Consider the following 26,408-nt stretch of genomic DNA (forward strand, 5'->3'; position numbering starts at 1 on the left):
AGCCCTATTTTTTTATATTTTTGACAAGGCAGCCGTTTATTACATTTTTGAACATGATATCATGTAGAATGTCAAGAGTGTCACAGCGTAAATATCGCTTTTACGAGCCGCTTTCTTTGACAACAAGGAAGACTCATCCTGAGGGTTTCTTAGAATTGGAATCGGGATTATCCAGCTTCGGGCGCAGCCTCAGGCGCTTTCTTTTTTCACACCGCCGCGGGGCGGAATTAAATCTCGCCTAGTTGCCAAAAGCGCCCTTCTGAAAAACTTTTTCTTATATGATTTTTTTTATTCTGAGAGAGAAAAATAGAGGCTAATTGGATTCTGCGTTCAGAGTGAAATGAAATAAAGGAATATGCGTTTGTCGAGAAAACAACCACGATGAGTTTGACGATCGACCACTCAAGGCAAGAAAACGGTCGCGAAAAGCGTCAAGAGCAGCTTGCGAGATGGGACGAGAGCCAAACTGCTACTAGTAAGAATGATTTTTATAGAATTTTTATGAATAATTCTCAGTATCTGATGACCGAGCTGCTTATCGCGGAGGCCCGAGCAAGATCAAGTTCGGGTCAGGCGCAATTTTCCTCTCAGCCTGTCAGGCCGGCGACTACGAAGAAATCGAGGCCGTTCTGAGAGACAATGATGACATCACTATCAACTACGCTAATTCGGACGGTTTGACCGCGCTCCATTCTGCCACCATTGATGGAAATGTCAAAATGGTCAAGTACCTCATCTCAAAAGGCGCTGATATTAACGTGCAAGGTACCATTAATTTCATTCTGGTTTTTGGAAACAAGGAAGACGGAGAATCAGAAGTTGATCGTTCTTTTAGATCATGAAGGCTGGTCCTGTCTGCACGCGGCCGCGTCTTGCGGTTACGTAGAAATTGCCAAAATCCTGGTCGAAAACAAGATCGACCTTCTTCCGGTGACATCCGAAGGCGAGCTAGCGCAGGACGTTGCCGCCGAGGACAATCCGAAAATGAAAAAGTACCTCGACGAGCTGTATGCCTCAATCGACACCGAAGCCGAGCACAACAAGGAAGAGCAGCTTATGTTCCACGATGCCTCGCAATTCTACCACTATTATAAAAAATTCAATAAGGTCTACGAGCCAGAGCCAATCGATCCCAGTACGAAGGCAGGACCTCTTCATGTCGCTGCTGCAAAAGGTACTAAAGATCCTTTCTGAACAACTGTAATCTGGCTTTCAGGCTATCTTACTGTAATAAAGCTACTCCTCGAAGCTGGTTTCTCCCCTCACAAGCAAGACGCCGATGGATGGACCCCGCTCCACGCAGCGTGTCATTGGGAGCAACAAGAGGTAGCTACAGTCGTGATGTTTCAAGGAGTAAGACCTTTTTTAGGCGGCAGAATACCTGGCCGCGTATGGCGCTAATTTCAACATTCGAAACTCGCTCGGCCAGCGTCCTATCGACGTCCTGACTGCGCAGAAACTCATTCCCAAGATTCGCGATTTGGGCAAAAACAGACCAAAGCGCGAATCACTCCCTGAACTTCCTGAGCTACCTCCTTTCAGTTTGCCTGAACCTCAACCGGAGGTAACTTTCCTCGATCAATGTCGATTTTAATTTATTCTAGCCTACCCCCGCGACTCCCGAGCCAGAACCAACGACCTCAAAGACCCTCCCAAGCCGCACTATTGAGCAGCCGAAAAGGGAACCGGAGCAGAACTCCGCTAGCGATAGCCCGAAAAAGCCAAAAGTGGGCTTTGCCAATTTGGATAAAGAGCAGCGAGCTGATAGCCCGTGGGATGTGAAGCTCAAACAGAACTCAAATGCGACCGCCTCGCCTTCGGTGAAAAAACGCGAAAAATATGGCGTCCAGGATGACAGTATCAGTGTCAAAGATAGCTTCAGACAATTTGAGACCTCTGGGTAAGCCATTCTAGTAGAAGACTCCGCTAACCTTTTTGTAGCAAAGAAATTCGTCGTACGAAACGAGTCTCATCGACTGTTGAAAATCCCGATTCCGATCAGCGTCACACAGGCCAAACGCCCATTCCAGGTCTTCTCAATGAAGTTGAACGAAGCCACAAGGCCAAGAACAAGCGTAAAACACGCCAGGCTACAACCGGTGTTACTCTAGACGTGTACAAGCAAGCAAAGGAACTGGCGGAGAAGTCAATGAAGAAGAATCAAACAGAGACTAAATCTTCGACGAGTTTTGACAGAAATACTGATCGTATGTTTTCATTATCAAGAACTGCCCCTTTTAACAAAAATTCTAGCTGTTTCTTTTCCGAGCGGATACATTCCAAGTGATCAGCGCACGGAGCAGCCGTCCATCAATGCCTTGCTGAATCCAAACATTGCGAAGCAAGAGATGCTCAGAAAAATGCTCGCCAAAAAGACAGATTCGAAGAAATCTCCGTCAGAGACAAAGAAATCCATAGTCCCTTCAGTCGATTCCAGTGAAAGTTCAAATACAACTTCTTTGCCTGCTGGAAGATCTTCAAGGTAAACAATCTTAGATATTTTCGTCTGATCTTAAAAATAATTCTAGTGATTCAACTCATTCCGCAGCGACTCGCAAGACCTCATCGGAAACAACAAAGAACAACCTCGAAGCACCAGCTCCATCAGCCAGGACGAGAACGACATCCGAAACCCGCCGCAACTCGGACATGGAGTTCCCCCAGCATCTGAGTCGCATCCGCAGCCCTGTGCCGGACAAAAACGTGAGTACGGTAGAGATACTGGACAAGCCACGGAGGTGCAGCAAAATGGCCTCGCAGTTGATAGAAAGGATACGCATGGAAAGTGCGAGTCTGAATACGAGTCTTCCCGGACAGGCAAGATCGATGTAAAAGTCGAAAAACCGCGCATGTTCGTATCGTATTTTTTGTCCCTGTGTTTGAAAGTTTTGCTGGAATGGAGGATAACTTTGAACTCAGGAGGATGCCGAGGTTGATTACAAGTCAAAGTACGAGGATTTGAAACGCAAGCTCGAAGAGCAAGCCCGACGAATCCAAACCCTAGAAGCAGAAAAAGCGGATCTGGCGAAAGACAAAGCCACTTTATCTGAAAAACTCAGCAATATGCAGCTCAACGGTAAGCAAATATAGATTCGGCAACCTTTTATCGGTTTTAGGTTCGTACGACTCAGAAACCGAGCGGCTGGAGAATCTAAAGCTAAAGCAAGAAAACGCAGCATTGATAAGAATTATCGCCAAGGTGTCGAAGTAGACGCCAAAAATAGACCTTCACTTACTTTTTTTTCTTCTGTTCATGGTTTCAATGCATCAAAAAGACTCTATCAAACTTTAATTTATGACAAGAAAAATTCAAAATTCTCTGTACAATACACCAATGAATAACGCCCCAGAAACATGTTGATCAGTATATTTAAAAGAGACGATATTAAAACAAAAGTTCACGCAAAAAGTAAAACTCGAGATTGTAATTAAAAATTATGACAAGCACGTATTTTTTCTGTAATTTTCATTCTCCTTGTTGATTTCCAAGAAAACCGCACACGAAAATCACCATGAAATAAGGCACACTCACACGCTTTTTAGTATGTATAAAAATTCTCAACTCTTTTTCTGCATTTTACATATTTTTTATCTGCAAAACCACTTTATTAACACGAACCATCCAACTTTGGTCTAACAGAAAAGCATAAATCTCACGATTAAAAATTAATAGAATGAACAAATTTGCAAAACTACTGCTTGTGATAGCAACTACTGTCGGCCTTCAACTCTCGCTTCTTGGTGCGCTTTCTACTCTTTCTTGGGGAGCTTCGAACTTTCTAGCGTTTTGGGTTTTTCTTGCTGTTCTTGCCCAAGTCATCAAGGTAATGAAGGAGCCAAGAAATGAGAACTCAACGATTTCTACTGTAGCAAACCATCGGGTTCGAAAAATGCATAGAAGCAGTCAAATCCGTCTACCGAGAAGATAAAGCTGTTGAGAATTCAAAAACAAAGAAAGAAAACTGAAATGTATCAAAGTCAATCTTGCCATTTACCTTACCTATCGTATCTTCAATCTATTCCAAGTTGTAACACTGATTTCTATCAATAAACATATTTTTATAAAACCCAAAAAAGAGGGTTCAAAATGTGAATCTTTCTTTGAAACCGATTTCTTGTTGGCATGGCAGGTTTATGTCTATTTAAAAGTCTCGTAAAAGAGTCCTTGAAAAGGGTGGAGGAGCGTAAAATCTCGAGATCAAATTTTGATAGCCTCAATCTTGGATCGTTTTGATTGACTGCAGCGTGACATCTTTTCCCGCCGAGTGCTTTTCAGAGTGGCCCGAAGTAGGCCATAAGGTGAGTACCGTGGCGGGGGCATGAAACCGTAATTTTCGAGTCCACTGGGTTCTGACGCGTCTTTCATCAATGTCATCTCATTTCTGGGAAGGGGATGGTTCGGATTCGTTTGAGGTGCTTCCGGTTTTGAATGGAAGATTCGTGCAAATGATGGGAACCGGGGAAGATCTGTCGTTGGTTCCCTTTTTATATGGATTTTTAAATTGAAATTGACCATAAAAGAGGGAAAAAAGATGAAGGGACCGCCCTTAATAATGACCGTAACGTTAAATTGAGAAAATATTGAGATCCAGTCATGAGAAAAAGAACTGATAATTATCATTGATTAGGGAAATTAGGCCCTTTTAATCGATTTAGAAAGGCCTGCTAACGGTTGAAACTTGGTATTCTTATCTAGAAGAAATTATCTAATTATAATCCTCTTTTTATCGGATTCGGTTAGGTCCTCATCCGTCAACGTCTTTCGCCTGGTGGCGCGCCAGGCTCCTCCCCACTTCGCGCGGATATAAATAGCGAGTGGTGCGCGCTCTTTTTTCAAAAACAGTACAACAGATAAACGAATAACAACGATAGAAAAGAGAACCGAGAGTAAAAACGACAAGATCACAAGATGGTTTGGGGGACGGTTGAAAGCGTCATCACCAAAGCTCTCCACTACAGTACTCCTCTGAGTTACGCCTGGTTGTTTCTTCTCTTCACTTTCAGGTCCTTCATCGTTGCCGTCGTTGGTGGATCTGTCTACGGAGATGAAAGCGTAAGTTTAACTAAGAAAATGAATAACAATAAGACTGAGTTTTTCAGGGCAATTTCAAATGCGATACAAATCAGCCCGGTTGTCAAAACGTTTGCTTCAACCGATTTTCCCCAATCTCGCACATGCGCTTCTGGGCCTTTCAGTTGCTCTTCGTTTGCCTGCCGACAATCATCTTCATGGGTTTCGCTCAATTCGAGCTGGCAAAAGTCAACATGATCAAAAAACAAAAAGAAGAAGAACAAGTGAAGCAAACATCTAACGTAAGTCTTCCTTGATTTCAGCGATGAGATCTAACTTCCCATTTTCAGAGCGAATATTACAACAGCGCATCATACTGGTCAAACAAAAAGAAGCTGGATAAAAAGAGCGCGCGATATGGCGTCGATAAGCTGAAGAAAAAAACCACGGTCGCGAAAGAAGGAGTCGTTGATGTCGCTTGGACGCCACGAATCCGCACGATCTTCATTGTGCACTTGATCGCGCGGTTCGGCATGGAATGTCTCTTCATCTACCTTTCCTATCTTCTCCAGCAGCAGCAGAGCAAGAAAACAGGCCTCTCCGCCATGTGGGTTCCCGAAAAGTACGAATGTACTCATGGAGAATTCGAGACAAACTCTGCTTGCTCTCAGAATACACTCATCCCCTGCTGGGTCAGCCGCCCCTGGGAGAAGACAATTTTCATGCTTTACATGACCATCGTAAGTTTCAATGTTTTCAAAAACACTGCTCTCAAGAACCGCAAGAGAGCTACAAAACTTGATAATAGCCAAGAACGCTGTTCAGACTGGTCTTTGCAACGATCATCGACCGAACAATAAATTTTCAGTCTTTTCAAAAATTTAAATTATTTATTCGCGGTTCGAAAATGCTTATTGTGGTGTTTAGATTTCCGTCATTTCCGCCATCATCTGTGTCGTGGAATTCATCTACGTCCTGACTAGAACTACGCGAAAATCCCTTCAACGCCGAGCTCACCGAAACGTCGAAAAGAAACAGCTTATGCAAGGCAATGGCAAAACTGGAAATGGCTCGATTGTCTCTGAATCGACTAACGGACCAGCTGGCTACCCGAAATTGCCAAAAGATGAGAAGGAGCTCGAAGCGATGGAAGGCGCGATTTCAGAAGAATGCGAGCTGGAAGCTGAGGATCCTCCAAGCTACAAGACTGACGAAGAACGAGAGGCGCTCACTGCCTAAATAATCTGTATAAATATCGACACACTCTTCGAATCATCCCTTTCCCAATCGTTCCAAACTGTACAAAGCCAAAATTACCCCCTCAACGATCACCATCCTTTCAAAATAAACGACTACGAGAAATAACTCGATCATTATCAAATGAATAATATGTTATTAATTGCAGACGAATTCAAGGCAAAAATGTTTTCAAAGGAACATTCGGATGATTTTTTTCTCGTGGATCTCAAATCCGCAGTGGCAGTAGAATTTTCTCCTCCTCGCTTAAAAATTTTTAACCATGATGCAAGTCTCATTTCTTACCTTCTCGTTGACGAGCGAATTCCATCTTCATGCAAGTCCAGCAACATCCGTGACCGCAGCTGTGCGAGTATCGCGCTCGTTTTCCGTCGTCGTAGTATCTGAAGTGTTTTTCGATGAATACAGTATTCAGAATACTGATAAAGAACTTACTCGAAGCAGATTTGACACGTCAAGAATCTATCCAGTTGTTCTTTCAGTGAGCAGTTCTCTTCTTTTTTGGGGTCATCGACCGGAGATGATGAAGGTGAAGATGAGCTCTCTCCCAGCTCACTTTCTTCGGATTCTTTCTCTGACAAACTTATTTCCTTTAAATCTTCAACTAACGAAACGATTTCACTGGTGTTCGTTTCCCCATTCGATTTGTCTTGATTTCCTACTGTATTCCAGTCTGCTTCGTGGCCATCATCAAGTTCGAGCTAAATTATTATAAAAATTTGTAAAAATGATGTATTTACTTCTCCGGATACCATGTCGCTTTCGCCTCTGTTCCTTGAAGGGTCGTTCTGAACATCGCCTTGCTTGGTTTTCGAAGTTGTTTTGTTCGAAAGTTTGCTGTTTTGTTTCTTCTCTTTCTTTGCTTTCTTTGGCTTATTGCTGCGAGTTTGTTTCTTCTCTCGCGCTTTTCTGTCTTCTTCGTCGACCCAGTCAGGCATTTCAAATCGGTCAGGGAGCTGCTCCATCCTGTCAAAGACAAACGGAGGGTCGAACCTAAACTTGCCATCCTTGTAAACCAATCGTCGCTTCCTATCTTTTCTAGGTTTTTCTTGCTCCCAAACCCAGCCACATTTCTTAGAATATCCAGAAGTATCCTCCTCTCCTGTATTTTTCTCAGTGATGGCGACTGTAAAAAGAAGCCAGTGTGCGACTTGCCGTTTGCTCCTTTTCGAAATGTCAATCGAAACTTCTATAAAAAAAATGCAGTTATACGGACTGCCCGACGAAATTTCTCTGCTGCTAGTTATTTACCTTCCTCGTCGTCAGCATGAGGAATCAAAAGCCTCTGGCGCTTGCCATCAGGACTAATGAGAAAAAACAATTTCGCATTTTGGCATCTATTTTCCAGAAACTGGTCGATTATCCCAGTTTGACAGTGTTTCTCTACGTGTGAGCAGCGTTCTGGTATCTTCAAGGAAATTGGATCGAACTGCTGAACAACGACCAGCTTCATTATAAACCGACTGGTGCTCAAGGTTATGTTGCTCTCTTGGAGACATTCGTTCATCTTTTCTTCTCCGTAAAAAGTCATTTTCTCGAGAAAAAGGGAAATTAATAATGACTGTTTGAGTACCAACTTGGAACTGATGGTAGCGATTACACTTGTAGGCGGCTTCTTTTAGGTGTCGTGTCCTAATTCAAGGTAACATTCGCGTGGTAATAGACAAAACTTGTCTTTATTACCATAATAAACCGAGTCTAAAATGTGCAAAAGGGCTCATATTATTTTGAGTCAAAATGCTTCTAGATACCTCGGTAACTCGGCGTCTATGCAGCTCTTGAGAGCTTTTTTCTCTGAGGTCCAAAAAATGAACACAGAAAAAGCGACTTCCCGAAAACGCAAGAGCGAATCTTCCTCAGACTCCGGTCTTTTGAATTCGAAACGATGGTCGATCGAAAACGAAGACAAGGAGTCCGAGGAGAAGAGGGAAATTGAGTACATGGCCGATGACGAGTTCGAAAGCGAAGATGAGCTTCAATACGATTTCAGAAAGCTCCGCGAAGGGATGAAGAAGAAACAAGCACTCAAGGAATTCAAGGATTTGGTCAAACAAATCAAAACGACAAAAATCTGAAATGAAGAAAAACACCCTCAAAAACAAGCCTTTTTCAAGGCTACTAATCAACTAAACTGTACTTTTCTCCATCGTTGATAGTGTCATTCACTGAATGAACGAATTGATACTGTAAGACTTATTTTCATAATCGTTACTGTATCATTTCTACAATCGATTTTCTGAGCATTTTCAGTCGAAAACTGAAGATTTTGAGCAGTAAAATTGCTGTTATCGACGAATATACGAGATAATACTGTAATTACTAATAAGCCTCGTTGGGATGGTATTATTGAGATTGCTACTGTAAGTTTTTCTTCTTTCAAATTGACTTTCCTTCGATTTGACCTTGAGAAAACAGGTCAGAAACGACCTGACTTTCAATCTAGAAAAAACAACTTTTCCAGAGCCAAAGTTAGGTCTGGCAAATGAGTAATTGTGTTGTTTTGAGTTGTGCATCTTTCCGTAGGTTTCTGGGGTGTCCCCTTCTGCTGCTTTGATTAGTTCTTTGCGAGCTCGTCGATTCTGGTTGGAGCCAGTTGCCAGAGCAGAAATCGACACCGTCCATACACGTGCGTTCTCAAACGCGCCCGCGCTCGCTTTCAAACTCGAAAAAGCACACAACTCAACTCCCAACTCGCAAGAGAGACAGAAACACCTCCCCTGCTTCACTCTACCTTCAGTTCAAAAACACCCTTTTCTTTATTTTCGAAGAAAAAAAAGAAGGAACAAAAAGATGACCCGAAACGGAGGCGCGCGAAAAGCGAAAGAGGTTATTAAAATTATCACTTTTTTATTGATAAAAAATTATAACTAAAATAACGAAAATTTTTTAAAACAAAATTAATTAAAAAGTATAAAGAACCAGAAATAAGAGAAAAAAAACCTGAAATTTGAAAACCGGTTTTAACTAGTTTTTTCGATGAGAGCACGTGTTTTCGAGTCGAAATGGACAAAAGAAGAATTTCTCATTTTTCGACTCGAAAAGCTGAGTTGGATTCCGTTTTCCGCTTCTCAAATCGATTAGTTTTTTATCTATACCATTTGGTATCTTCTTTAGTAAATTATTGATCCGTGAATTTATTTCCACTTTTTTAGACGAATTTCAATTGAACTTTTGCTTTTCAGGCTGCACCTGCCAAGCCTGCTGGAAAGCCAAAGCGACCACTTTCTGCTTTCTTCCTCTTCGCTGCCGACCACCGACCTCAGGTCCGAAAAGACCTCGAAAAGAACGCCAAGGAGGGCGTCAAGGTCCGAGTTGGCGACATCTCCAAGAAGATCGGAGTCATGTGGAAGGCCGTCGACGAAGAAACCAAGGCCAAGTACCAGGTGAGCCGCTAATTCCGTCCTTATCCCCTACTTATGCCAAGTCTGTGACTTTTTTGAAAAGTTCTTTTTTAGAAAAAAGCCGACGAGGAGAAATCCAAGTACCAGGACGCCCTTGCCAAGTTCAACGTAAGTAAAAACACTCTGACGTACTAGATAGTTCTCAAAAGCCGGCTTTTCGGGTGATAACTTGATAAGCCGACGATTTCATAAAGATAATTGGACATCTTGCCACTTATATTCGAAATAAAAACGATACGCCAGCAGTAAACGTTCAATTATCTTTATGAAATCGCCAGCTTATTATTCTGAAAAGCTCCCTTTCCAACATTTCCCAACATGAATATAATTTTCCATTTTCAGGCGAAACAGGACGAACCTGCTGCCGCCGCCGAGGAGTAAACTTCTCGTCAACTTTTGCTCTTCTGTGCGCTCCCTGACCAACGAATTCGCGCTGCCCTCAAAAACATCGCGCAGAAAAAAACGCGCACGGTCTACTTCTCCTGCTGGTTCTGATCATCGCTAGACCAGTCTTTTCTTATTCTACTGCCATTTTCAAAAGTGTGCCACAAAAAACGATCCCTTCATTTTTACAAATGATCATTTTCAATCCCAACTATTCTGATTCGTCTTTCATGTTCACCAGCTTCATTCATTTGACGATGGCGATTTTGAAAGATGGATTAAGAACTTCGTACAATCTCGTCCTTCCCGGCCACTTTCACTGTTTTAGTACGATTCCCTCAAATTATTACTAGTATTTTATGACTGCACTCTGACAGTTCCGATTTTCTAAATTGTTCCAAATACAAATTAACGCCTCAGGGACCTTTTTTCTCGTCGATTTTTGACATCAACAAGGACTAACCAGTGTCAAGGACCTCTAAAAGTTCATCAGCAGGCTGGAATAGCGCTAGAATGAATCAGAGGAAGCAGTAGACGTATATTTGAGAAAGGAATCATTTGAGTGGACTCAGATCATTTCTGCATGAAAAGCGGCAAATATTTGCAAAAGTTGCGTGGATGTGTGTTCTACAGAATCTACACCCAGTCTCGCGACTTGCTAACGACAGAGATAACTAACAAGAGAAACGGAAAAGAATGGGCACGGTATGTTTTCAAAGGATATTTCGAAGCTCCTGTTCTGAAAAACGGTTGTATTCAGGAAAACGACATTCCAATCGCTGGAGCTGCTCCTCCACCAACTTACTCTGCTGCTACAGGTGCTCCAGCACCAGCTCAGCAGCCACAGATAATTTATGTCCAGCAGGGAGCACCACCACCTCCGCAGCAGGAAAGATTTCAACGAAAAAATAACGACTTTTCGCAAAGTTTTGTTGAAACCAAAATAAGGTTCTCGTTGTCGACCCTTACGGAAATCCAGCTGGAGTACAGACGCGCCACTGTAATTCATGCCAGTCTTCGGTAACGAATCATAATTGATACTATATCCAAATGTATATTAATTTATTATTTTGATTTTTCCTAAAATTCTCTTCAGCAACAAGTAATTTACCGCCCCGGTTACACTCCAGGAACGATCCTTTGTTGCATATTTTTCCCGATCTGCGGCTGGATCATGTGCTGCCAAAGTATGGCTGCAGAAGGTCATTACTGTGTCCGATGCGGAGCGAAAGTCTTCTAAGAAAATTCTCACATGATTCGTACTGTATCTTTTGTAACTGAAAATAAATGAAAGTCAAGAAACTGGAAGATCGTCTGACAGTACGAACAGAAGTGACTGAATAAATTCCATTCTTCTGGGCGCCAAGACTGGATAAACCGCTGATACTTCCTTTTTAGACAAAGCCTGTATTGTCCCGCCAGACTTTACAACTGGTCAATTTCCAACTAAACTAAAACCCAGAATGAGAAATTGATATCTTCCTCGCTCTTTCCGGGGTTTTTTCAAAACAGATGTTCCCACAAATTTTCACAGTTTTTCCAGCTTTTTTAAAATGCGATTAGCCGCACTAGCTGCCACAAGTTGAGCCTAAGCCGCGAGTTGCCGTAGTTACTCGACTAGAGATAATCTTCAATTTCCAGGTTTTCTTTTTTGGAGGCAAGAAAAAAGGTATAAACAAAATTGAAAAATTGGCGGAAGGAAAGTTTCTGACAGTGCCAAAAATTGAGATTCTGTTAGGAAGAGTTTACACTCGGCCTGTCAAAGATAAACCCGGCCATGTCATGTCAAATTGCGATGTCAGTCTCCTTCGATTTGTGATGTTGCGAATGTTAAAATTTCAACAAATTTTGCGGAAAAATTTTGACCAAAGTTTTTTTTCATAAAAAAAAGAAAAAGAGAAAAATGCGAAACGATTTTAAAAATTGAGCTGTTGAAATTTTGAGAAATTTCTATCGATCACGTGAGTGTCAAGTTCTAGCGCGGCTTTCTTTTAAGGTGCGTATTTGGCGCTAAATTCCTTGTCACTTGAAGTACCTTGCGGTTTTCCCCACTACAATAGCGGCTCTAATTCGTCATTTTTCTGTCACCAGATCTATCACACTGCACGGGCCATAAAAACAGAAACTCCGTTTTTTCGGTTTTCCTCTTTTTCCGGCGCCTTCTTTTATCTAGCACTTTATTACTTTTTAATCGACGAATAAATTCCTTTTCTTTAACCCAAAATCGTCCTGAACCATTTTTCTGGTCGCGCGCTTTTTGGGTGGTCGAGAACTTGATTCAGAAAGTAATAAATAAAGTTCAAAAAGAGACACTATTTATAGAAAAGCGCTAACGTTAAAAATGTATCGATTCATTTAGTTAATGATTCAAGTTCGGCTTGTTTTCAATTAATGATCATCACGTCCGAGAATCAATCATTTTGTCAAGATCAATCTTTGTATTCGCGCATAATTGAGATTAATTTAACAATTTTTTTTTTGAAAAACTTTGGTGATTTTGAATCTTTCAGAGATTTTTCTGACCGTTTCAAAAAAAGTTTTTTTTTATAAAATTATTCTCGCTTTAGTAAACCCTAACCCTAACCCCAACTCTAACAACTGCAGTATTTTGAGATTTGTAGGAATTGAGACGTGTTCTCAATTTTGTCTGGCAATCAGTTGATTAGTCTAAGACAAAACTGATAAACTCAGCTAATTTCGCCTTGTTGCATTTCCCCCAGGTCAGTTCTGAACAAATTCATTAAAATAAGCAGTATTTGAATTAATCAAAAAAGCCCGGCAACATAAATTCTCAGAGAAGAGGTGCAGTAAAAACCCAGTGTTGAGGAATGAGCATCAAACCCTGCCTTCGACCTTGAACCTCAGCTGGGCGGTGCTAGATTAATTACGCCGTGCGGCCGCTAGAAGTGCCACACTCTCGTTTTCTTCATGTTTTTTTGGGAAGTAAAAAGGTTTTATTTTTAGAGAATTCCCGGAAATCCGATTTTTTCCAAAGAAAAACCCACTATTTCTAAAAAAACCTAAATGATAGAATTTTTTTTTCTTTTCTTTTATGTCATTTATCATATAAAAATAAGGGTATCAAAACCTAACCCTAAAATTGAAGTCTTGAATAAAAAATTGAGCGTTTTTTAATGATAATTTATTATTTAAATAAAATAAAACAAATTTCTTCAATAAAAAAGCTCAATAAAACGATCTCGTAATCATTTTTCCCTCAATTAAATTCGCTTAACAATTAACTTTGCCATGAACTCAGATCAATGTTTTGGATGCCTTTGCATTGTAAAAACATTATTGTCGTTAAATTTTAACCTTTAGACTCTGTCAGAGATTAGAACGGATTCGCGAGATTCATTTCTTTTTTCTGATTCTAATTTCTACCAAACGAGCTGCGAAAAAATGAAGGAAAGAAAGCAAATTAATTTTTTGGAAGATTTGTGGGAAGAGAGAAAATAGAGAGGGAAAGAACGACGGGATTATCCAGTGTTCAAGTTGCCAAAATAAATGATTCGTTTCGGGCGGGAAAGGGACGGGCATCCGGAGCCGGAGTTTTTGGCCTTCGATTTTTTGAAGTTTTTGAATTTTTTTTTTAATTTTTTTGTTATAAAATTTCACCCCATTTCTCTCCCCTGTTTCCTCAGGCTGCGTGCCAAGAAAAATGACAAGTTCCAAATGATGCGCCGCCAGATCAAAGAGAAAACAACTGAAGATGCATCAATTTTTTTTCGTTCAAATTTGAGATTTCGCCTTTTAGAATGAGAGAAAAAAATTGAGCAAAAACAAGAAAATGTGGAGAAAAGGGACGATACTTTGGCTGCTCTTTCTCCAGGTAAGATTTTTTTTGTTAAAAGTTAACATCATTAAAACAGCGAAAAAAATGACAATTCTGACAAGTGGTTGTTTAACTGGTCACGTGCCAAAAGTACACCCGTTTAATGTTTTTTGATCAAGCCGTAAATTAACTCTACGACGTGACTTGCTTTGATAAGCGGAAAACACGCTCCATAGAGGCTTAAAATAGTTAATAGTGAGAAAATATTGCCAGATCAAACAACTAAACAACAACATTAAACATTTCTGCTGAGACTTAATAATCAAGGCTGCTTCAAGTTGTCATATGAAAGTCAAGCCCCAAAATCAGCTTTCAAATCTGCCGGTAGCGACGCATTAAGGGTGTCAACATCGATATTGAAGTTTGATCAACACTTCTTCTTTCTTTTTTCACTTCAGAAAAAAAAGAAGAAAGTGTCTAAGCGGCAAAATAGTTAAGAGCTTCCGGCCATGAAGATCGGGTTCACACTTTGCCCGACAAAAGGTGATTTAGCGCCAGTTAAAAAGCTTCCGTTCCCCCCTCCGTTTGACATAAAAATCGCGAATTCGCAAGAAGTTACTTCGGTACTCATTTTCAATTAGCATTTCAGCTCGCTGCTGCGCGGAGAAGAGAGCCAAGTCCAACTCGCTGGGTCTCGAGCCACATTCGTCGACAGTTCAAAAAGCTGGAGAGGCGACTCGACGAGTCTGACCTCAAGTTTGAGCAGCAAATGGCGCAGAAAGACAGCGAAATCAAATTGCTCAAGGATTCGCTTGACAAACTCGTTCAAAGCTCAAAAGTCCAGGTTCTCTCATCCTCTCTCTTTTCCCCTCTTCACTTCTTTTAGGACGAAACAATTAGTATATTCACAATTCGATTATCTGATGCTTCCGATACAATCACAAACCAGGACTTGGAAATTCTATCCTTGAAGAACAGACTCGTCCAATTAGAAAACTATTACAACTTCGACCTGACAACTTTTGCCTCCAGTTCTGCTTCGAATTCAGCAGCTTCGGCAAATGATGTCGCTAGATTAGAAGAATTGATCGAGAACAAGGAGAAATCCTTTGTCAAAACTATCTTAGGAAAGAGATTCAACGAGAACTTTGATGAGAAAATATCTTAATGCTTATTTATTACGTCTAAATCTTTTCTCAGAATTATACTCCGACCTGGGACGCCATTCTGACCAGCTTGCCTTCCCAGTTGACCGAAGCAGACTGCCGAGAATTGCCCTGAAGTCAAGGAGGAAATCGCTGATTTCAGAGACCGATGTCAGTAGCAGTTCCGATGCGAGAATTCTCCTCATCGGTGGCATTTCAAAGTACGAGGACGAAATTCACACACCTTTTGAAACCCGTCGAAAAAGCTCGTTCATCAGAAGAGATTATGTGTTTTCTATGGATCCGCTTATAAACTCGACGGTTATGACTCATTCCTTACCAGAAGCGAGGTAAAAATTTTGAAAAAAAGGGCTGATTTTAGGCGGTTTTCAGAGCTTATCATTGCAGCGTTCTACTAGAAAATCGAGTCTACGTCCTGGGCGGGGAAGGGATCGACAAAAAGATACTGAACTCAATGCTGGTCCTGACAGACTGGGGATGGGACAGAGCCAAAGAAATGAATCTTGAGAGAAAGCGCCTTTCTTGCGCCGTGTTTCGCGAGCGCATTTGGGCTTGTGGCGGCACAATGACGTACCACCGGAGGAAGGAAGCTACCTCCAGCCGCACATCTGCCATTACAATTCCTCATAAAACTTGCGAAAGCTATCACCCACAGGTTTTGCTTCTTGGCCCTCTTTCCAGACATCTTTTTAGAGTCAATAAATTTTTTTACTTCAGGACGGTTGGCGGGAAGAAGCTTCGATGCGGCAAGGGAGGCAGTGTGCTACTGCTTCTGTCACTTCTCATGGTTAGTTCAATATCTAATTGTCTTATCAATACTGTAAGGTCTGTACATAATTGGCGGAGGAGACGAGTTGCACAGTGAAGATCCTGAAAGTGTTGACATGATCGAGACTTTTTCGGACAATTTCGTCCGAGGACCCGAGCCCCTTCAAATGAGACAATCAGTTGGGTCTGCTTCTGTTTCCGTTTACGACAGTATATTTTTGCTCGGTGGTTGGTCTCAAATAACGAAACAGTATCTCTACGATGTTCTGGTTTTATATCCACATAATAAAGATCAATGGAAGAAGATTGGGGTGCTTCAGAGCAAACACTACGGCTTCGGGTATTTTTTCAGTGAAATCAAGGAAGAGAATCACTTTTTCAGTGCTGTTTTCCATGGAGGTCTGATCTACGTTCTTGGCGGACGGGACGAAGGAACATCTGATGAAGTGTTTCCCGTCTCGATCGAGCTTCTTTCCGCAGAAGAGCCACTGATAAAAACTTCTGCAATTGAAATTTCTCATCCGACAGGTTCAGACCGTTCCTTCCAAGTCAAATACCACTCTGTCACTGCATTCATCCCTTGATAAACAACTCAAAAGTCATCGGACTAAAACTACTTATAAATGCCAAAGAAAACTTCGTTACCTTTCCGGTAAGAATAGATTCAAAAGAAGAAATTCTTATTCATCATAAAATTTTCAGAAAAGCGAAAAACACAACTCTTCAAAGAAAACGAAACGACTAGAATTGAGTTTCACAAATATCAAAATTTGAACCGTCTTGCCTTTTGTCCACTGTACGTAATAAAATATGTTAATAAATATTTAAAGAGGACTACACAAAGAATATAAAAATATATTTATTCGAAATAATAAAATACAAAAATTAATGATCTCCGGCATGATCAGCAGCGTAGGAAGGATGTGGAAGGAGGTGGCCTCCTTTTCGAGTGAGGCGGATGATCTCGTCCTTGAGCAGGTTGATTTCGTTCTCTTGCTCTTGGATGATTTCGCGAGTTTCACGTCGGTAAGCTTCGTCCCTAATTCGCTGCTCGTCCAAATGTTGTGGTCGAGTATCTTAAAAAGGTTGGAGGGTGATTGGAAGAGGAAATTTACCGGAAGTAGCAATGTCCAGGTCAAATTTAAGCTTGTAATCTTCGCCTTTCATCATTGTTATTTGAGCAATTCGATCTGTGTTCTCCTTGACATGAACGGCGAGTTCTTCCCGGAGCGCTAGAATCTTCTTGTCCATTTCCAGTTCCTCTCGGGCCAGGTTGATTTCATTCTGTTGGTTCACTCGCTGGCCTGAAAAGGAAATAAAAATCAGAAACTCTCAATCATGTCACCTTCTTCAACTGCTCTGGGAACAGTAACCATGGCCAAGGAGTCGATATCGACAATTCGACCAAACTTGAGCATCATCGCTTGATTGCACTTTTCGTCCAGAGCTTTGACCTGATTGACGATGTCCTTGTTTCCCTTGACCAAATGGACGTGTTGTTGCTTCGCTTTTCGGTACTTGAGCTTTTCGTTTTCTTTCTCGCCCATAAGTTCTTCAATTCGGGTTGACAACCGGTTCATTTTTTCGGACGGAACCACGAGTCCTTGTTTCACAGGGAACTTTTCAAAGTCTTGTTCTATCAAAATCTGGGACATTTCCAGCGGCACTACGACCCACAATTCGTTGAGTTTTCCTTGCTTTTCCTGTTGGAAAGCGTCTAAATCTTCCATGGACGACTTTAGCTGGTTGTTGAAAAGCTTGATTTTCTTGGACAGGGCGTCGTGTTCTTTTCGCAAACTCTCTGAAGCTTTTTTCGCGTCTTGATGATCATCTTCAATCGCGCATCGATGTGCTCGGAGGAGAATCGTCTTGTCAAACTGCTCCTGATCGCAGTTTGCCGGGCAGACGGTGTCATCGAAAGGTTCCGCGTCAGAGTCCTCGTCGGAGTAGTCCTCGTCATCGTCGTCCGAATCAGAGTCCGAGTCGCTTCCAGAGCCGTCGTTGTTGCTCTGGGTCGCACGCTTGATTTTCTTTTTGTAAACTTTTGTCAAGTAGTTTTCGAACTTGTTGTTTTCGCCGATCAGTCGCTGGAAATCCGAAAGGCAGTCCTTTTCCTTCGCAGCGAGTTTTTCAACCTCTTTCCGCTTCGAATCAAGGCGAGCTTTGACTTGAGAAGCGCGGGCCGAGGCCTCGTCGATTTCTGCTTCTTTCTTTTCTACTCGCTCGAGGATGGCATTTTCTCGCTTTTCAAAGTCCTTGAGGAGGATCAGCTCTTGATGAAGAGTGTCTAATCGGAGCTCAGCCAGGACCAGATCCTCGTCAAGACGAGCTTTGAACACGTAGAGCGTTCGGACATCCTTGTCAAAGTTTGAAATTCGCTTTGCTGCTTTTTCTAGAGCCTGGTCGCGTTCAAATCGACTGATGACGATCTTTCTCGTGAGTTCTGCTTGTTCAAACTCCGTGAGAGCTTTTGCTTCGCCGGATCCTCGGCCGGAGCGATCAATAAGCTGAGTTTTCGAAGAGACTCCGATTGATTGAGCTAGAGCTTGAGCTGAGCGCGCTCGCCCGAGACCAGTGTCGCTTGGGCTCGAAAATTTATTGGCAGAAGCACGATTTGGTAGCTGAAATTTGTGCTCGTTCGTTTCTTCCGGCCTTATTTCTGGAATCGCTGGTGGAATTTTGTGCTCTTCTTCTGGCAGAATCGCTTCGAGTTCTTTCACTTTTTCGCACAATTTGAGCAGATCCTTTCGAATTGCGATTTTTTCATCTCGACCAGCGCGGACCTTTTTGTTGAATGTTTCTTTGCGTCTAAAGATTTCTTGGGAAAGGAGGGCGATCTGTCGCTTTTTCTGATTCGTATTGCTGCGCAAATGGTCGGGGACGATGTAGTCTTTCGACGTTTTCAGGTGGAAGTAGCCCAAAGTCTTCTTCGCGATACGAATCTCTTCCTCATCTTTGGGATTGATTCGATTATCGTCGGGTTTTTGCTTCATCAGCTCTTCCCACTCGCGCTTTCGCTTTTCTTTTCTTGCTTTCTTTTCTTCCGCTTTTCGCTGAGCACGAGACGCATCAGCTGGCAACTCGTCGATCGCCGTTTCCGAAATTTTTGCAGAAGACATTGATTGAGTCTCTTCTATGTTTCCACGACCACCGCCCCTGGAATTGCCGCGAGAGCTGTTTTCCCGAACGTTTTTCTCTGCTGTTACTGATCGTTCTAGCGCTTCTTTCAATTCTTCAGGAAGAGATCGCAGCTCGTAGGATTTGACTGAATCTGACGATTGAATAGCATGAAGCGTGATTGGATCTTCCATTATGTCTCCTCTGAATCGTTTGAAGACCTTTTCGTATCGCAATTTCGCCTTCGCCAAATCCCACTGATTCTGGCGTTGAATCAGGTCCAGCTTGTCTGCCAGAGCTTGTTCGGCTTCCGCAGTGAGCTTTTGATTGATTTCGAAGTCTTTCTTTAGCAGCTGACATGCTTCGGGCAATTGCGCATTTTTATCCTTTAGCTTGTCGAATTTTTCAATTAGGCTTTCAATTTGCTTTCTCTTTTTGATCTTGAGCAGGTTTGCTTCTTTGACTCGACGGTCGTATTCTGATTTCTGTTTTGCTTCTTCTAGTGAGTAACTTCCTTTGACTTCATCTCCAACTGGAAGATCGTCGAGAGCGATTTCCACTGGAGGGCGCAGTTCAATTTCGTCAACGGGAGTCACTCCGTAGGCAAAGACATTGCCGTCGAGTCCTGCTGAGATCATCCATTTCTGGTCAGAGGTGAGAATAATTTTTGAAAGACTTCCAAGCTGACAGTCGTGCATTGCGATTGTGTGATGGCTCTCGAAACCGTTTTCCAAATCGGCTTCAGAGTAGTGCTCCTTTTCTGTTTGATAAATTCGTACTTTGCCGTCCAAGGAACCGGCGTAGATGCGGTTTTTGCCTTCCGACCAAGATGTCACGTGGAAATCCTCATCGAGCATGAATGCGTCTTCGGGATCGACAGGCTCCGGCATTTCTTCAAATTCACTGAGTTTACATTTGTAAACTAAGCCATGATCGTAGCCGGCCATTTGGCACAGAACATAGCCTTCTTCATCCGCTGGTTTAGCCCAAATAACTTCTCCGACTGTTTCTGGGACGAAGAAATATTCTTCGAGCTCTTCAAATTCCATCGAATTTACCGGCTCGTAGATGTTCTTGATCTCATCATCTTTCACCTGGTCGCCCATATCCGCAGCTTTCTTCTGCGCGGCCTTGAGTTTTTCGTCGCAGGATTTCTTGAGCTTGGCAAGTTTGTCGTCGAACTTTGCTTTTGCTCTTGCTCGCGCTCGCTTGCCCTTACAGCTCTGGAATTGATAGCCGACGATGTTGACGTTGGAAATGGAGAAGGAAACAGAAGTGTCGATCGAGCTGATTTCCGGCAAGGTCACTTGGAAAATCGCGCCAGTCTTGCTCCAGCAGAGAAGGACTGAGTCATTAACCCAGGTAAAATCCTTGATCATTGATCCGAGGGAAACGAAACCGACAGCTTCCATGGTGTTGTCCTTCAAACTGAAGATGAATACAGTTCCATCGTCAGAAGATGATCCAATAAGCTTGCCATTAGGGCTTGAGTGAATTGAATTCACGGTTTTTCCATGCGGTCGGATCGCCTGGCGCAGGAGCAGGGAGTGATTCGACTTCATTTTACCATAAGAGAGGTTTCGAACTGTGCCATCTTCGAAGCCGACAACGATGGTGGTGTCATTTGGCCAGCAGACTGACGTACCCTTGACCGGGAATTTCATCGCGGCGAGAGCGGAAGAAGAGGGAATGTCGATGATCCGGACTTGTCGATCGCCAGTGGATACGTAAATGCAAGCTGTAGGGTGCGCGCACATGTCGACGACATTTCCACCGTGGAATTGATCCAGAATCTTTGGCGGCTTAGTTGTGTGGCTGAAAGAAAGGTCGAGTTCCCAAATTGCGCCATTTTGATCTTGCGCGAACCAGACTGAATCGTCTTCGGAAGACATGATCATCGAGGAAAAGGCAGCGTCGGGCACTTTCAGGCAGTTCATCGGATCGAGCTCGAACGTCATTGATGTCTCGGTAGTGTCGGCTTGGTCGATCGTGTCAATGTCCCAGACGCAGATGGCGCCGTCGACTCCGATGGTGAGCAGTTCGCCTTCGAGGATGAACATTTGCTTGATCGAACCATCGTGGCAGCTCTTTCCGCCCTTTCTGGTGATTTCGACTTTGATTAATCCGCCGTCCCAGACGAGCAAGTTGCCCCACTCGCAGCCGGAAATAACTTTTCCGTCCGGGAGCTGGACGAAGGCGTCAATGTCCGAAACGGATGTTCGTCCGAATCGCCCCAAAGCGCCCTGAAGTTTCAAACCAGTAAAGGTCTCGGCCATGTTCCAGAATCGAATGTGACCGATGCCGCACGACGTGAGTTGTCCATCGATGTCGGGGCTGAAGGAAGCTTGGAAGACGTCGAGAGAGTAGGCTTTTGAGCGAAGAACGATACTCTGGGTCTTCCAGTTCCAAAGAGTGAGGAGATAGTCGGGCGTTGAACTGACGGAAGCAAGGAGAGAGCCATCATGGTTGAATTCAACGTGGGAGAAGCCTTTTTCAGCACCGCCACGGAGGACATAGACGACTTCCATTTCAGGGTAGGAGTAGATTAGGATTTCGGGCTTGTCTCCTTTGCCTCCCACAGCGAAGAATTTCTTTGATGGGTGGATGCAGACCGAACCTAAAAATTTAGTTCGTTTTCGTTTTATCAAATAATTTATCTCGAATAGCTGCACAGCTGATATTGTCAGCTGTTGATTTCTTTAAAAATCAGTTTCGCGTGCTCTAGTTCACGAAATTTAAAATGTCACGAGATATATTACGCCATTACAAGAAAATTGAGTATGGTCAAAATTTGTTTCTTACCTATTGATCCAGCCGGCGAACGAAGAACCGTCTTTTCGTCTGTCTGTACGTTGTGAAATAAGAGCAAGTTTCCGGCAGAATGAAGAAGAACCTGTCCACTGTGTGTCTCCTCATCGCTCGGGAATAAATGAAGATTGAGCCTATTTGAGTTATTGATCAATTTTAAAATATTCTTGCATACCGTTTAGCACTGTCGTAACCAAAGGAGTCGAAATAATTGAAGAGCCTTCCACTTAGGTTCTTTGACAGGACATCTTGGTCACTCATATCCGGCACTAGAATTTCTTATCAGAGAGAATTTAAAAGCGAAGCGCGTGAATAAAAATTGGGGTTAGTGAAAAACTCTAATTTTTGTTAAAAATCACCTTTCCGACTACCTTTGGCGACAAAACTAACGAAAACTAGCAAAACACCAAAAACAACTCATCCCTTCTAGAGACGTTCTAGAGAAAATCGAATTAATACCGAGAGTGGTTTTTGCCTCCTCGACCTTTTTTCTTGGCAGTTCAACTTTAACCGGTTCTGGTGGGGGAATTTCCGGCTCTGGAGAGTAAATTTCTTCATTTTCAGAAAAGGTTAAACTTTCGTCATCAGAAATGCCCTCTGGAAGGCCAGAAATCTTGTTCATTTTCTCGTTTTCAACAATTTCTCGTGCATTTTTGATCAAATGTTCAGTCAGATTTTCAGCGCTCTTTTGATAATCTTCAGCAAGAACGATTTCAGTAGCAGTGTCAATTATAAACTCCGTAAATTGCTTTGCAAATTCCGGGAATAATGCAGAATCGGTGGAATCAACGAAATCACCGGACCCTTGAGAGTTCTCGCTGATAAAAGAGACTTTTGACTTGTGCTTCAAAAGACCCGGCGAGACTGATCGAAGATTTTTTGGATGGACGCTGAAATCAGAATCGCGTCTTAGTCTTGAAAACTTGCCGACAACTTCGATTTCTTCCTCCTCTTCTTCAGGCTCCGGGGTTGGTTCTTTCGGCTCTGGAGTCGGCTCTTTTGGTTCGGGAGCGATTTCTGCAAGATTGACAATCTCTGGTTCTTCCTCGGGAGCTTTTGTGTCTTCTGCGAATTGGACAAAACGGTCCCCGTTGTCTTCCAAGTCGGGAAAGTGAGTGAGCTCCTCCATCTCTTCTTGAGGGCTCTTGACTTTTTGAAAATTAGCAAAAAGGCTTTCTTGTCAAAAAATGCTCATTTATGCTAACTCATTCCTTGATCTGACTCTTCCATGTCTTCAAAATCGTCTTCGAAAACGTCGTCTTCCTCGTCTTCTTCTATTTCTTCTTCGATGATCTCTTCAAAAACTGCTTCAGAAACTTCTCCTTGCTTCTCTTTCTGTTTGCGATCAAATTCTTTTAGATCATCAGCTATAAAAAAGCCGTGTTATTGGAATATTCTATCAATAGCTTCTGTTTTGTAGCTCATAGCTTGCACAGTTTTTTCGCCATAGAAACGGCTGAACGAGGAGGTCCAAGTTCTATTTTTTCAACAATAGGGCCAGAATAATACATTCGATTATTTTCAGATTTTGGAGTGGGTGCGACATCGCTACCCTTTTTGATCATTTTCTTTTGCTTTTACCAAGACTGGCAATTCGACTTTTTCGCCGATCAGGGACCCAAGTTGGATCATTAAGGTGACGCCTCGCATATTGGCGCCTAGCCTCGCGCTTCAGGAGCAAGAAACAGTCCTTTAGCGACTTTGGCTTTTTATGAAATCCTTTTCAGAAGAAAATTTTTTATGTTGAGCTTTTAAAAGATCGTACCTTGATTATCTTCGCTCATAAATTTCTCGATACTGAACTAGAAACTCACAAGTCAAACATGAGCGCAGTATCCATTTTTGTAACCAAGTAACAAAGCAAACATGGTTCATTTTCATTGTTTTCATCAATATGCAATAAATCAAAAGTTCAATCGAGAGGCAATTATTTATTCTGTTTTTATTAAATCAGGATGTTTTAAAAAGAGGCTGTGGATTTTGAGGTCACGTTGATAAAAATGAGTATTTGAACGAAAGGGTTTAGTTAGGCTTTTTATAATAATACTACTGGCGAGTACAGTATTTCACATCTTTTGCTCCGCGCATTCCGAGAATTTGTTTTCCAAAGCGATCGAGATTTTTCGGACACCTACAAAATCAGTTAATTGACTTAAAATGAAGAAGCTCACCTCCTGCAACCATACGAGCCGGAATTCGGCTGATAGTAGCCAGCTGGACAGGTAACACACTGTGACGATTTTGCTCTCGGAGATCTGAAAGTTCCAGGATCGCATTTTTCGCACTGACCATCGCGAAACTCTTTTCCAGCTGGGCAGTTTTCATTTTGTTTTCTGATATTTGGGCAAGTCTGTTCCAGGGTATTCGGCTCCCAACGTCCAGTTGAAATTCGGCAGATATAAATTTTCATTGATTGTCCATCTGAAAAGGTGAATCCAATCGGACACATCACGTGGCAAAGTTTTCCAAAAGAAGCTCGGCGGCATGAAACTCGACCGTCAAGGGGCGTGGGTAGGTCGCGCTCGCAGGGAGAAGCAGCAGTTGTGGTAGTTGTGGTGGAAATTGCTGTAGTTGTTGTTCGGTGAAGATAAGGCTTGGGAGTTGTCATCCAATACTTGAGAGTAGATTCGCCTTCGACGAGGACGGCTACTTGGCAGAGACCGACGTTGTTGAACTTGTCAAAAGCCCTGTAAGTTATTAAATACTCCCCTGGATTCATTGGGACTCTTGGAAGTCCTTCCACATCTATTCGCATCACTCCTGTGTTGTCTTCAAATTTCGGGTCAAAGAAGATCTGTCGATCGGGATTGTAATGATGCATAACTCCCTTCTGACAATTTTTCGACACTGGAGGACTATCATCCACGACATCGACAAAGAAAGAGCAAGAGGCGACATTTCCCGTGAATCGATTTTGCGTCGAGAAGGAAATCTCAGTCACACCAAGATCAAAGCCGTACTCGTATGCACGGCCGTTCATTCTCACTCGAGGATGAGCCGTCGTCGGTTGAGAAGAACTGGCGGATTTGATATCTAACTGGAGCCAGGCAATGGCGTCGTCGGGTGGGAGACTTTCGCGGACATCCGAGGGACATTTGATCGATACTTTTGTCGAGACGCATGCTTCTTGAGGTTGGTCCCATGAGCCGTCAGATTGACAGCGCACATTTTTCTCCTAAAAGATTTTGATCAATTTTACTTTGAAATCAAGGAAGACCAACCTTAGTTCCATCCTCAAAAATGTAGTTTTTGTGGCAGAGCATAATGCATTTGGCACCCGGAAGTATTCCACCAGCAGTACAATGCAGAGGAGCGATTTCCTGGCCGACCTTTGGCGCCAATCCAGGGCACTTAATTTATTCCCTGTTACAAGCACTGCTGTGTTGTGACTTCTCTCACCTCAGCTTTGATGCATCTTGGAGTGCGCGCGGACCAGCCGCTCATTCCACAAGTTGCCTTGCTCGCGCCGATCAGTGAGAAATTTGGCGAACACATAAATCTGCAATTAACGCCGAGAAAAGCGCGTCCGTAGTCGGGCCGGACGCAGCTAGTCGGACCGATTACTCGACCATTATCGGGGATCGTGAGTGGATGACTGTATTTTGAGTTAAAAAAAACTTTTTTATGATTTAAGAATTCAATTTAGAGTTTCCTTTTTCACTAATAATAATGATAAAAGAATAAATAAAACAAAGTGTCTAAGAATTTTTTCAAGCTCTGACAATAACCGTCTGGATTAACATTTGTGGCCGAAGAGTAGGTATAAGGGCGGAAAGCTGGACGGTAGCGACTTCTAGGACTGAGAGCTGTTGGCTGAGGCTCACAATGACGGCGGTCTCTTTGAAGTTTAAGGCCACTCGGACAAGAACAAAAATACCCGGAACTGGTATTCATACAGATGTGGGAGCAGCCACCGTTGTTCGTTTCGCATTCATTTTTATCTGAAATCGTCCGGCTCTAGAATTCGCAGGAAAGAGTACCTTCGCAAGGGATATAAGCTCCAGGATCACCAACAAATCCTCCGGAACATTTGCAATCTGCAACTGTTTTGGTCGAGCTGGTGAAATCGCGCTCGGAATTCGCTTTAGCGCGGGTTGTCAAAACATTGTTCCCTTTTTCCTTATCACTTTGTCACTGAAAGTGTTTAATGAACCCGAACCTGGGCACTTCCGACAGAAATTTTCCGACGTGGCGTAGAACTTGTCCGGACACGAATACCGACATTGGTAACCAGTGGGAGTATCCATCAGCACTTGACCTTCAAAGCAGCGCCGCTTTGAAGAGGCTCGATTAGGCTCAACAATCGAACAGAGATTCAAAAATTTTCACAAAAAATATAAAACCATTTTTGCCCTTTTGAAAAAATGATCTCGCCTCTATTCCTGACAGCTGGTTTGGTCTTCTCGTAGAAAAAACCCTCTTCTACATTTGCACCAATAAAGGCCTTCGCATTTTTAAATGAATAAATTCAATCAATCCAAAAAGCCCATTAGCGCTTGATTGAAGCAATAATTTCAGCTGTGTTTTTACAGCGAAACAGGATCGACCTTGAACCAGCGCTCCGGCTTTTTACTAGTCGCTGCGAAGGCCATTACCTGAATTTAATGGGAGCTGTGACATTTGTCCTACACAAGCCGAGAGGCGCCCCACCACACAACGCATGACCAAGCTACTAGCCTTGGGGTTAGGTTAGGGTTAGGGTTAGGTTAGGGTTAGGTTAG

At 42.7% G+C, this 26,408-nt stretch overlaps 10 protein-coding genes and 1 long non-coding RNA gene across 12 annotated transcripts; 6 read left to right on the top strand and 5 right to left on the bottom strand.

Annotated features, from left to right (window-relative positions):
- Window positions 1-299: 299 nt before the first annotated feature.
- LOC145696941 (uncharacterized) lies at window positions 300-3,329 on the top strand. Its single transcript, XM_081774063.1, has 11 exons — window positions 300-475; window positions 517-765; window positions 836-1,174; window positions 1,217-1,326; window positions 1,370-1,564; window positions 1,605-1,900; window positions 1,942-2,207; window positions 2,254-2,482; window positions 2,529-2,703; window positions 2,920-3,076; window positions 3,117-3,329. The coding sequence occupies exons 1-11, from the start codon at window positions 382-384 to the stop codon at window positions 3,209-3,211; spliced, it is 2,205 nt and encodes a 734-aa protein (XP_081630189.1). The 5' UTR covers window positions 300-381; the 3' UTR covers window positions 3,212-3,329.
- Window positions 3,330-4,834: 1,505 nt separating this feature from the next.
- On the top strand, window positions 4,835-6,272 carry LOC145696764 (gap junction alpha-6 protein-like). Its single transcript, XM_081773850.1, has 4 exons — window positions 4,835-5,053; window positions 5,101-5,313; window positions 5,362-5,751; window positions 5,939-6,272. Exons 1-4 carry the CDS (start codon window positions 4,910-4,912, stop codon window positions 6,248-6,250), a joined length of 1,059 nt encoding a protein of 352 aa, XP_081629976.1. The 5' UTR covers window positions 4,835-4,909; the 3' UTR covers window positions 6,251-6,272.
- A 144-nt stretch (window positions 6,273-6,416) lies between these two features.
- Window positions 6,417-7,433, bottom strand: LOC145699454 (uncharacterized). Its single transcript, XM_081776725.1, has 4 exons — window positions 7,009-7,433; window positions 6,704-6,969; window positions 6,554-6,651; window positions 6,417-6,513 (listed from the first exon to the last, which is right to left on the bottom strand). The coding sequence occupies exons 1-4, from the start codon at window positions 7,231-7,233 to the stop codon at window positions 6,440-6,442; spliced, it is 663 nt and encodes a 220-aa protein (XP_081632851.1). The 5' UTR covers window positions 7,234-7,433; the 3' UTR covers window positions 6,417-6,439.
- Window positions 7,434-8,895: 1,462 nt separating this feature from the next.
- LOC145697001 (uncharacterized) lies at window positions 8,896-10,476 on the top strand. Its single transcript, XM_081774140.1, has 4 exons — window positions 8,896-9,094; window positions 9,451-9,651; window positions 9,724-9,777; window positions 10,012-10,476. The coding sequence occupies exons 1-4, from the start codon at window positions 9,059-9,061 to the stop codon at window positions 10,048-10,050; spliced, it is 330 nt and encodes a 109-aa protein (XP_081630266.1). The 5' UTR covers window positions 8,896-9,058; the 3' UTR covers window positions 10,051-10,476.
- A 212-nt stretch (window positions 10,477-10,688) lies between these two features.
- On the top strand, window positions 10,689-11,355 carry LOC145699203 (uncharacterized). The gene is made up of 4 exons (XM_081776466.1): window positions 10,689-10,758; window positions 10,814-10,940; window positions 11,000-11,073; window positions 11,150-11,355. Exons 1-4 carry the CDS (start codon window positions 10,750-10,752, stop codon window positions 11,291-11,293), a joined length of 354 nt encoding a protein of 117 aa, XP_081632592.1. The 5' UTR covers window positions 10,689-10,749; the 3' UTR covers window positions 11,294-11,355.
- A 2,459-nt stretch (window positions 11,356-13,814) lies between these two features.
- LOC145698000 (uncharacterized) lies at window positions 13,815-14,996 on the top strand. The gene is made up of 3 exons (XM_081775206.1): window positions 13,815-13,885; window positions 14,478-14,672; window positions 14,715-14,996. The coding sequence occupies exons 1-3, from the start codon at window positions 13,844-13,846 to the stop codon at window positions 14,994-14,996; spliced, it is 519 nt and encodes a 172-aa protein (XP_081631332.1). The 5' UTR covers window positions 13,815-13,843.
- Window positions 14,997-15,028: 32 nt separating this feature from the next.
- LOC145700268 (alpha-scruin-like) lies at window positions 15,029-16,606 on the top strand. Its single transcript, XM_081777516.1, has 6 exons — window positions 15,029-15,323; window positions 15,367-15,649; window positions 15,712-15,781; window positions 15,820-16,102; window positions 16,145-16,414; window positions 16,465-16,606. The coding sequence occupies exons 1-5, from the start codon at window positions 15,271-15,273 to the stop codon at window positions 16,344-16,346; spliced, it is 891 nt and encodes a 296-aa protein (XP_081633642.1). The 5' UTR covers window positions 15,029-15,270; the 3' UTR covers window positions 16,347-16,414; window positions 16,465-16,606.
- A 2-nt stretch (window positions 16,607-16,608) lies between these two features.
- Window positions 16,609-22,833, bottom strand: LOC145700269 (cilia- and flagella-associated protein 44-like). Of its 2 annotated transcripts, none has more exons than XM_081777518.1 (6): window positions 22,147-22,833; window positions 21,863-21,956; window positions 21,682-21,821; window positions 17,108-21,496; window positions 16,878-17,066; window positions 16,609-16,838 (listed from the first exon to the last, which is right to left on the bottom strand). In XM_081777518.1, exons 1-6 carry the CDS (start codon window positions 22,814-22,816, stop codon window positions 16,648-16,650), a joined length of 5,673 nt encoding a protein of 1,890 aa, XP_081633644.1. In that variant the 5' UTR covers window positions 22,817-22,833; the 3' UTR covers window positions 16,609-16,647. The 2 variants fall into 2 exon arrangements, with proteins under 2 accessions (XP_081633644.1, XP_081633645.1); XM_081777519.1 differs by lacking the exon at window positions 22,147-22,833 and adding an exon at window positions 22,047-22,078.
- Window positions 22,834-22,887: 54 nt separating this feature from the next.
- LOC145698001 (uncharacterized) lies at window positions 22,888-23,471 on the bottom strand. The gene is made up of 3 exons (XM_081775207.1): window positions 23,453-23,471; window positions 23,269-23,406; window positions 22,888-23,054 (listed from the first exon to the last, which is right to left on the bottom strand). Exons 1-3 carry the CDS (start codon window positions 23,469-23,471, stop codon window positions 22,888-22,890), a joined length of 324 nt encoding a protein of 107 aa, XP_081631333.1.
- A 197-nt stretch (window positions 23,472-23,668) lies between these two features.
- LOC145699614 (sushi, von Willebrand factor type A, EGF and pentraxin domain-containing protein 1-like) lies at window positions 23,669-24,855 on the bottom strand. Its single transcript, XM_081776888.1, has 2 exons — window positions 23,859-24,855; window positions 23,669-23,818 (listed from the first exon to the last, which is right to left on the bottom strand). The coding sequence occupies exons 1-2, from the start codon at window positions 24,665-24,667 to the stop codon at window positions 23,734-23,736; spliced, it is 894 nt and encodes a 297-aa protein (XP_081633014.1). The 5' UTR covers window positions 24,668-24,855; the 3' UTR covers window positions 23,669-23,733.
- A 52-nt stretch (window positions 24,856-24,907) lies between these two features.
- Window positions 24,908-25,267, bottom strand: LOC145699641 (uncharacterized). Its single transcript, XR_014134054.1, has 2 exons — window positions 25,087-25,267; window positions 24,908-25,037 (listed from the first exon to the last, which is right to left on the bottom strand). It is a non-coding gene; the product is annotated as an uncharacterized LOC145699641 (long non-coding RNA).
- Between the last annotated feature and the right edge of the window lie 1,141 nt (window positions 25,268-26,408).

Source organism: Oikopleura dioica, chromosome 2 (genome assembly GCF_907165135.1).
Source record: "Oikopleura dioica chromosome 2, OKI2018_I68_1.0, whole genome shotgun sequence".
Classification (NCBI taxonomy): Eukaryota; Metazoa; Chordata; class Appendicularia; order Copelata; family Oikopleuridae; genus Oikopleura; species Oikopleura dioica.

What these genes read in the sequence shown, in the direction of transcription:
- LOC145699454 (XM_081776725.1), bottom strand. Translation starts at nt 7,233, where the DNA reads ATGGAGCAGCTCCCTGACCGATTTGAAATGCCTGACTGGGTCGACGAA. An exon ending in GCGACATGGTATCCGGAGAA is followed by an intron (nt 6,970 to 7,008) that starts GTAAATACATCA and finishes ATAATAATTTAG; the next exon opens with CTCGAACTTGATGATGGCCA. An exon ending in ACGTGTCAAATCTGCTTCGA is followed by an intron (nt 6,652 to 6,703) that starts GTAAGTTCTTTA and finishes AAAACACTTCAG; the next exon opens with ATACTACGACGACGGAAAAC.
- LOC145698000 (XM_081775206.1), top strand. Translation starts at nt 13,844, where the DNA reads ATGTGGAGAAAAGGGACGATACTTTGGCTGCTCTTTCTCCAG. An exon ending in TTTGGCTGCTCTTTCTCCAG is followed by an intron (nt 13,886 to 14,477) that starts GTAAGATTTTTT and finishes TTAGCATTTCAG; the next exon opens with CTCGCTGCTGCGCGGAGAAG. An exon ending in TTCAAAGCTCAAAAGTCCAG is followed by an intron (nt 14,673 to 14,714) that starts GTTCTCTCATCC and finishes CACTTCTTTTAG; the next exon opens with GACGAAACAATTAGTATATT.
- LOC145700269 (XM_081777518.1), bottom strand. Translation starts at nt 22,816, where the DNA reads ATGGAGGAGCTCACTCACTTTCCCGACTTGGAAGACAACGGGGACCGT. An exon ending in TCCCAGAGCAGTTGAAGAAG is followed by an intron (nt 17,067 to 17,107) that starts GTGACATGATTG and finishes TTTCCTTTTCAG; the next exon opens with GCCAGCGAGTGAACCAACAG. An exon ending in CCTGGACATTGCTACTTCCG is followed by an intron (nt 16,839 to 16,877) that starts GTAAATTTCCTC and finishes AACCTTTTTAAG; the next exon opens with ATACTCGACCACAACATTTG.
- LOC145697001 (XM_081774140.1), top strand. Translation starts at nt 9,059, where the DNA reads ATGACCCGAAACGGAGGCGCGCGAAAAGCGAAAGAG. An exon ending in GCGCGCGAAAAGCGAAAGAG is followed by an intron (nt 9,095 to 9,450) that starts GTTATTAAAATT and finishes TTTGCTTTTCAG; the next exon opens with GCTGCACCTGCCAAGCCTGC. An exon ending in AAACCAAGGCCAAGTACCAG is followed by an intron (nt 9,652 to 9,723) that starts GTGAGCCGCTAA and finishes GTTCTTTTTTAG; the next exon opens with AAAAAAGCCGACGAGGAGAA.
- LOC145696764 (XM_081773850.1), top strand. Translation starts at nt 4,910, where the DNA reads ATGGTTTGGGGGACGGTTGAAAGCGTCATCACCAAAGCTCTCCACTAC. An exon ending in CTGTCTACGGAGATGAAAGC is followed by an intron (nt 5,054 to 5,100) that starts GTAAGTTTAACT and finishes TGAGTTTTTCAG; the next exon opens with GGCAATTTCAAATGCGATAC. An exon ending in AAGTGAAGCAAACATCTAAC is followed by an intron (nt 5,314 to 5,361) that starts GTAAGTCTTCCT and finishes TCCCATTTTCAG; the next exon opens with AGCGAATATTACAACAGCGC.
- LOC145700268 (XM_081777516.1), top strand. Translation starts at nt 15,271, where the DNA reads ATGGATCCGCTTATAAACTCGACGGTTATGACTCATTCCTTACCAGAA. An exon ending in CATTCCTTACCAGAAGCGAG is followed by an intron (nt 15,324 to 15,366) that starts GTAAAAATTTTG and finishes GGCGGTTTTCAG; the next exon opens with AGCTTATCATTGCAGCGTTC. An exon ending in GCGAAAGCTATCACCCACAG is followed by an intron (nt 15,650 to 15,711) that starts GTTTTGCTTCTT and finishes TTTTTACTTCAG; the next exon opens with GACGGTTGGCGGGAAGAAGC.
- LOC145699203 (XM_081776466.1), top strand. An exon ending in AGCACCACCACCTCCGCAGC is followed by an intron (nt 10,941 to 10,999) that starts AGGAAAGATTTC and finishes GAAACCAAAATA; the next exon opens with AGGTTCTCGTTGTCGACCCT. An exon ending in GTAATTCATGCCAGTCTTCG is followed by an intron (nt 11,074 to 11,149) that starts GTAACGAATCAT and finishes AATTCTCTTCAG; the next exon opens with CAACAAGTAATTTACCGCCC.
- LOC145696941 (XM_081774063.1), top strand. Translation starts at nt 382, where the DNA reads ATGAGTTTGACGATCGACCACTCAAGGCAAGAAAACGGTCGCGAAAAG. An exon ending in TGCCTGAACCTCAACCGGAG is followed by an intron (nt 1,565 to 1,604) that starts GTAACTTTCCTC and finishes AATTTATTCTAG; the next exon opens with CCTACCCCCGCGACTCCCGA. An exon ending in TTTTGACAGAAATACTGATC is followed by an intron (nt 2,208 to 2,253) that starts GTATGTTTTCAT and finishes CAAAAATTCTAG; the next exon opens with CTGTTTCTTTTCCGAGCGGA.
- LOC145698001 (XM_081775207.1), bottom strand. An exon ending in AAGTCGAATTGCCAGTCTTG is followed by an intron (nt 23,055 to 23,268) that starts GTAAAAGCAAAA and finishes GCTTTTTTATAG; the next exon opens with CTGATGATCTAAAAGAATTT.
- LOC145699614 (XM_081776888.1), bottom strand. Translation starts at nt 24,667, where the DNA reads ATGAACGGCCGTGCATACGAGTACGGCTTTGATCTTGGTGTGACTGAG. An exon ending in GGCTCGTATGGTTGCAGGAG is followed by an intron (nt 23,819 to 23,858) that starts GTGAGCTTCTTC and finishes CTGATTTTGTAG; the next exon opens with GTGTCCGAAAAATCTCGATC.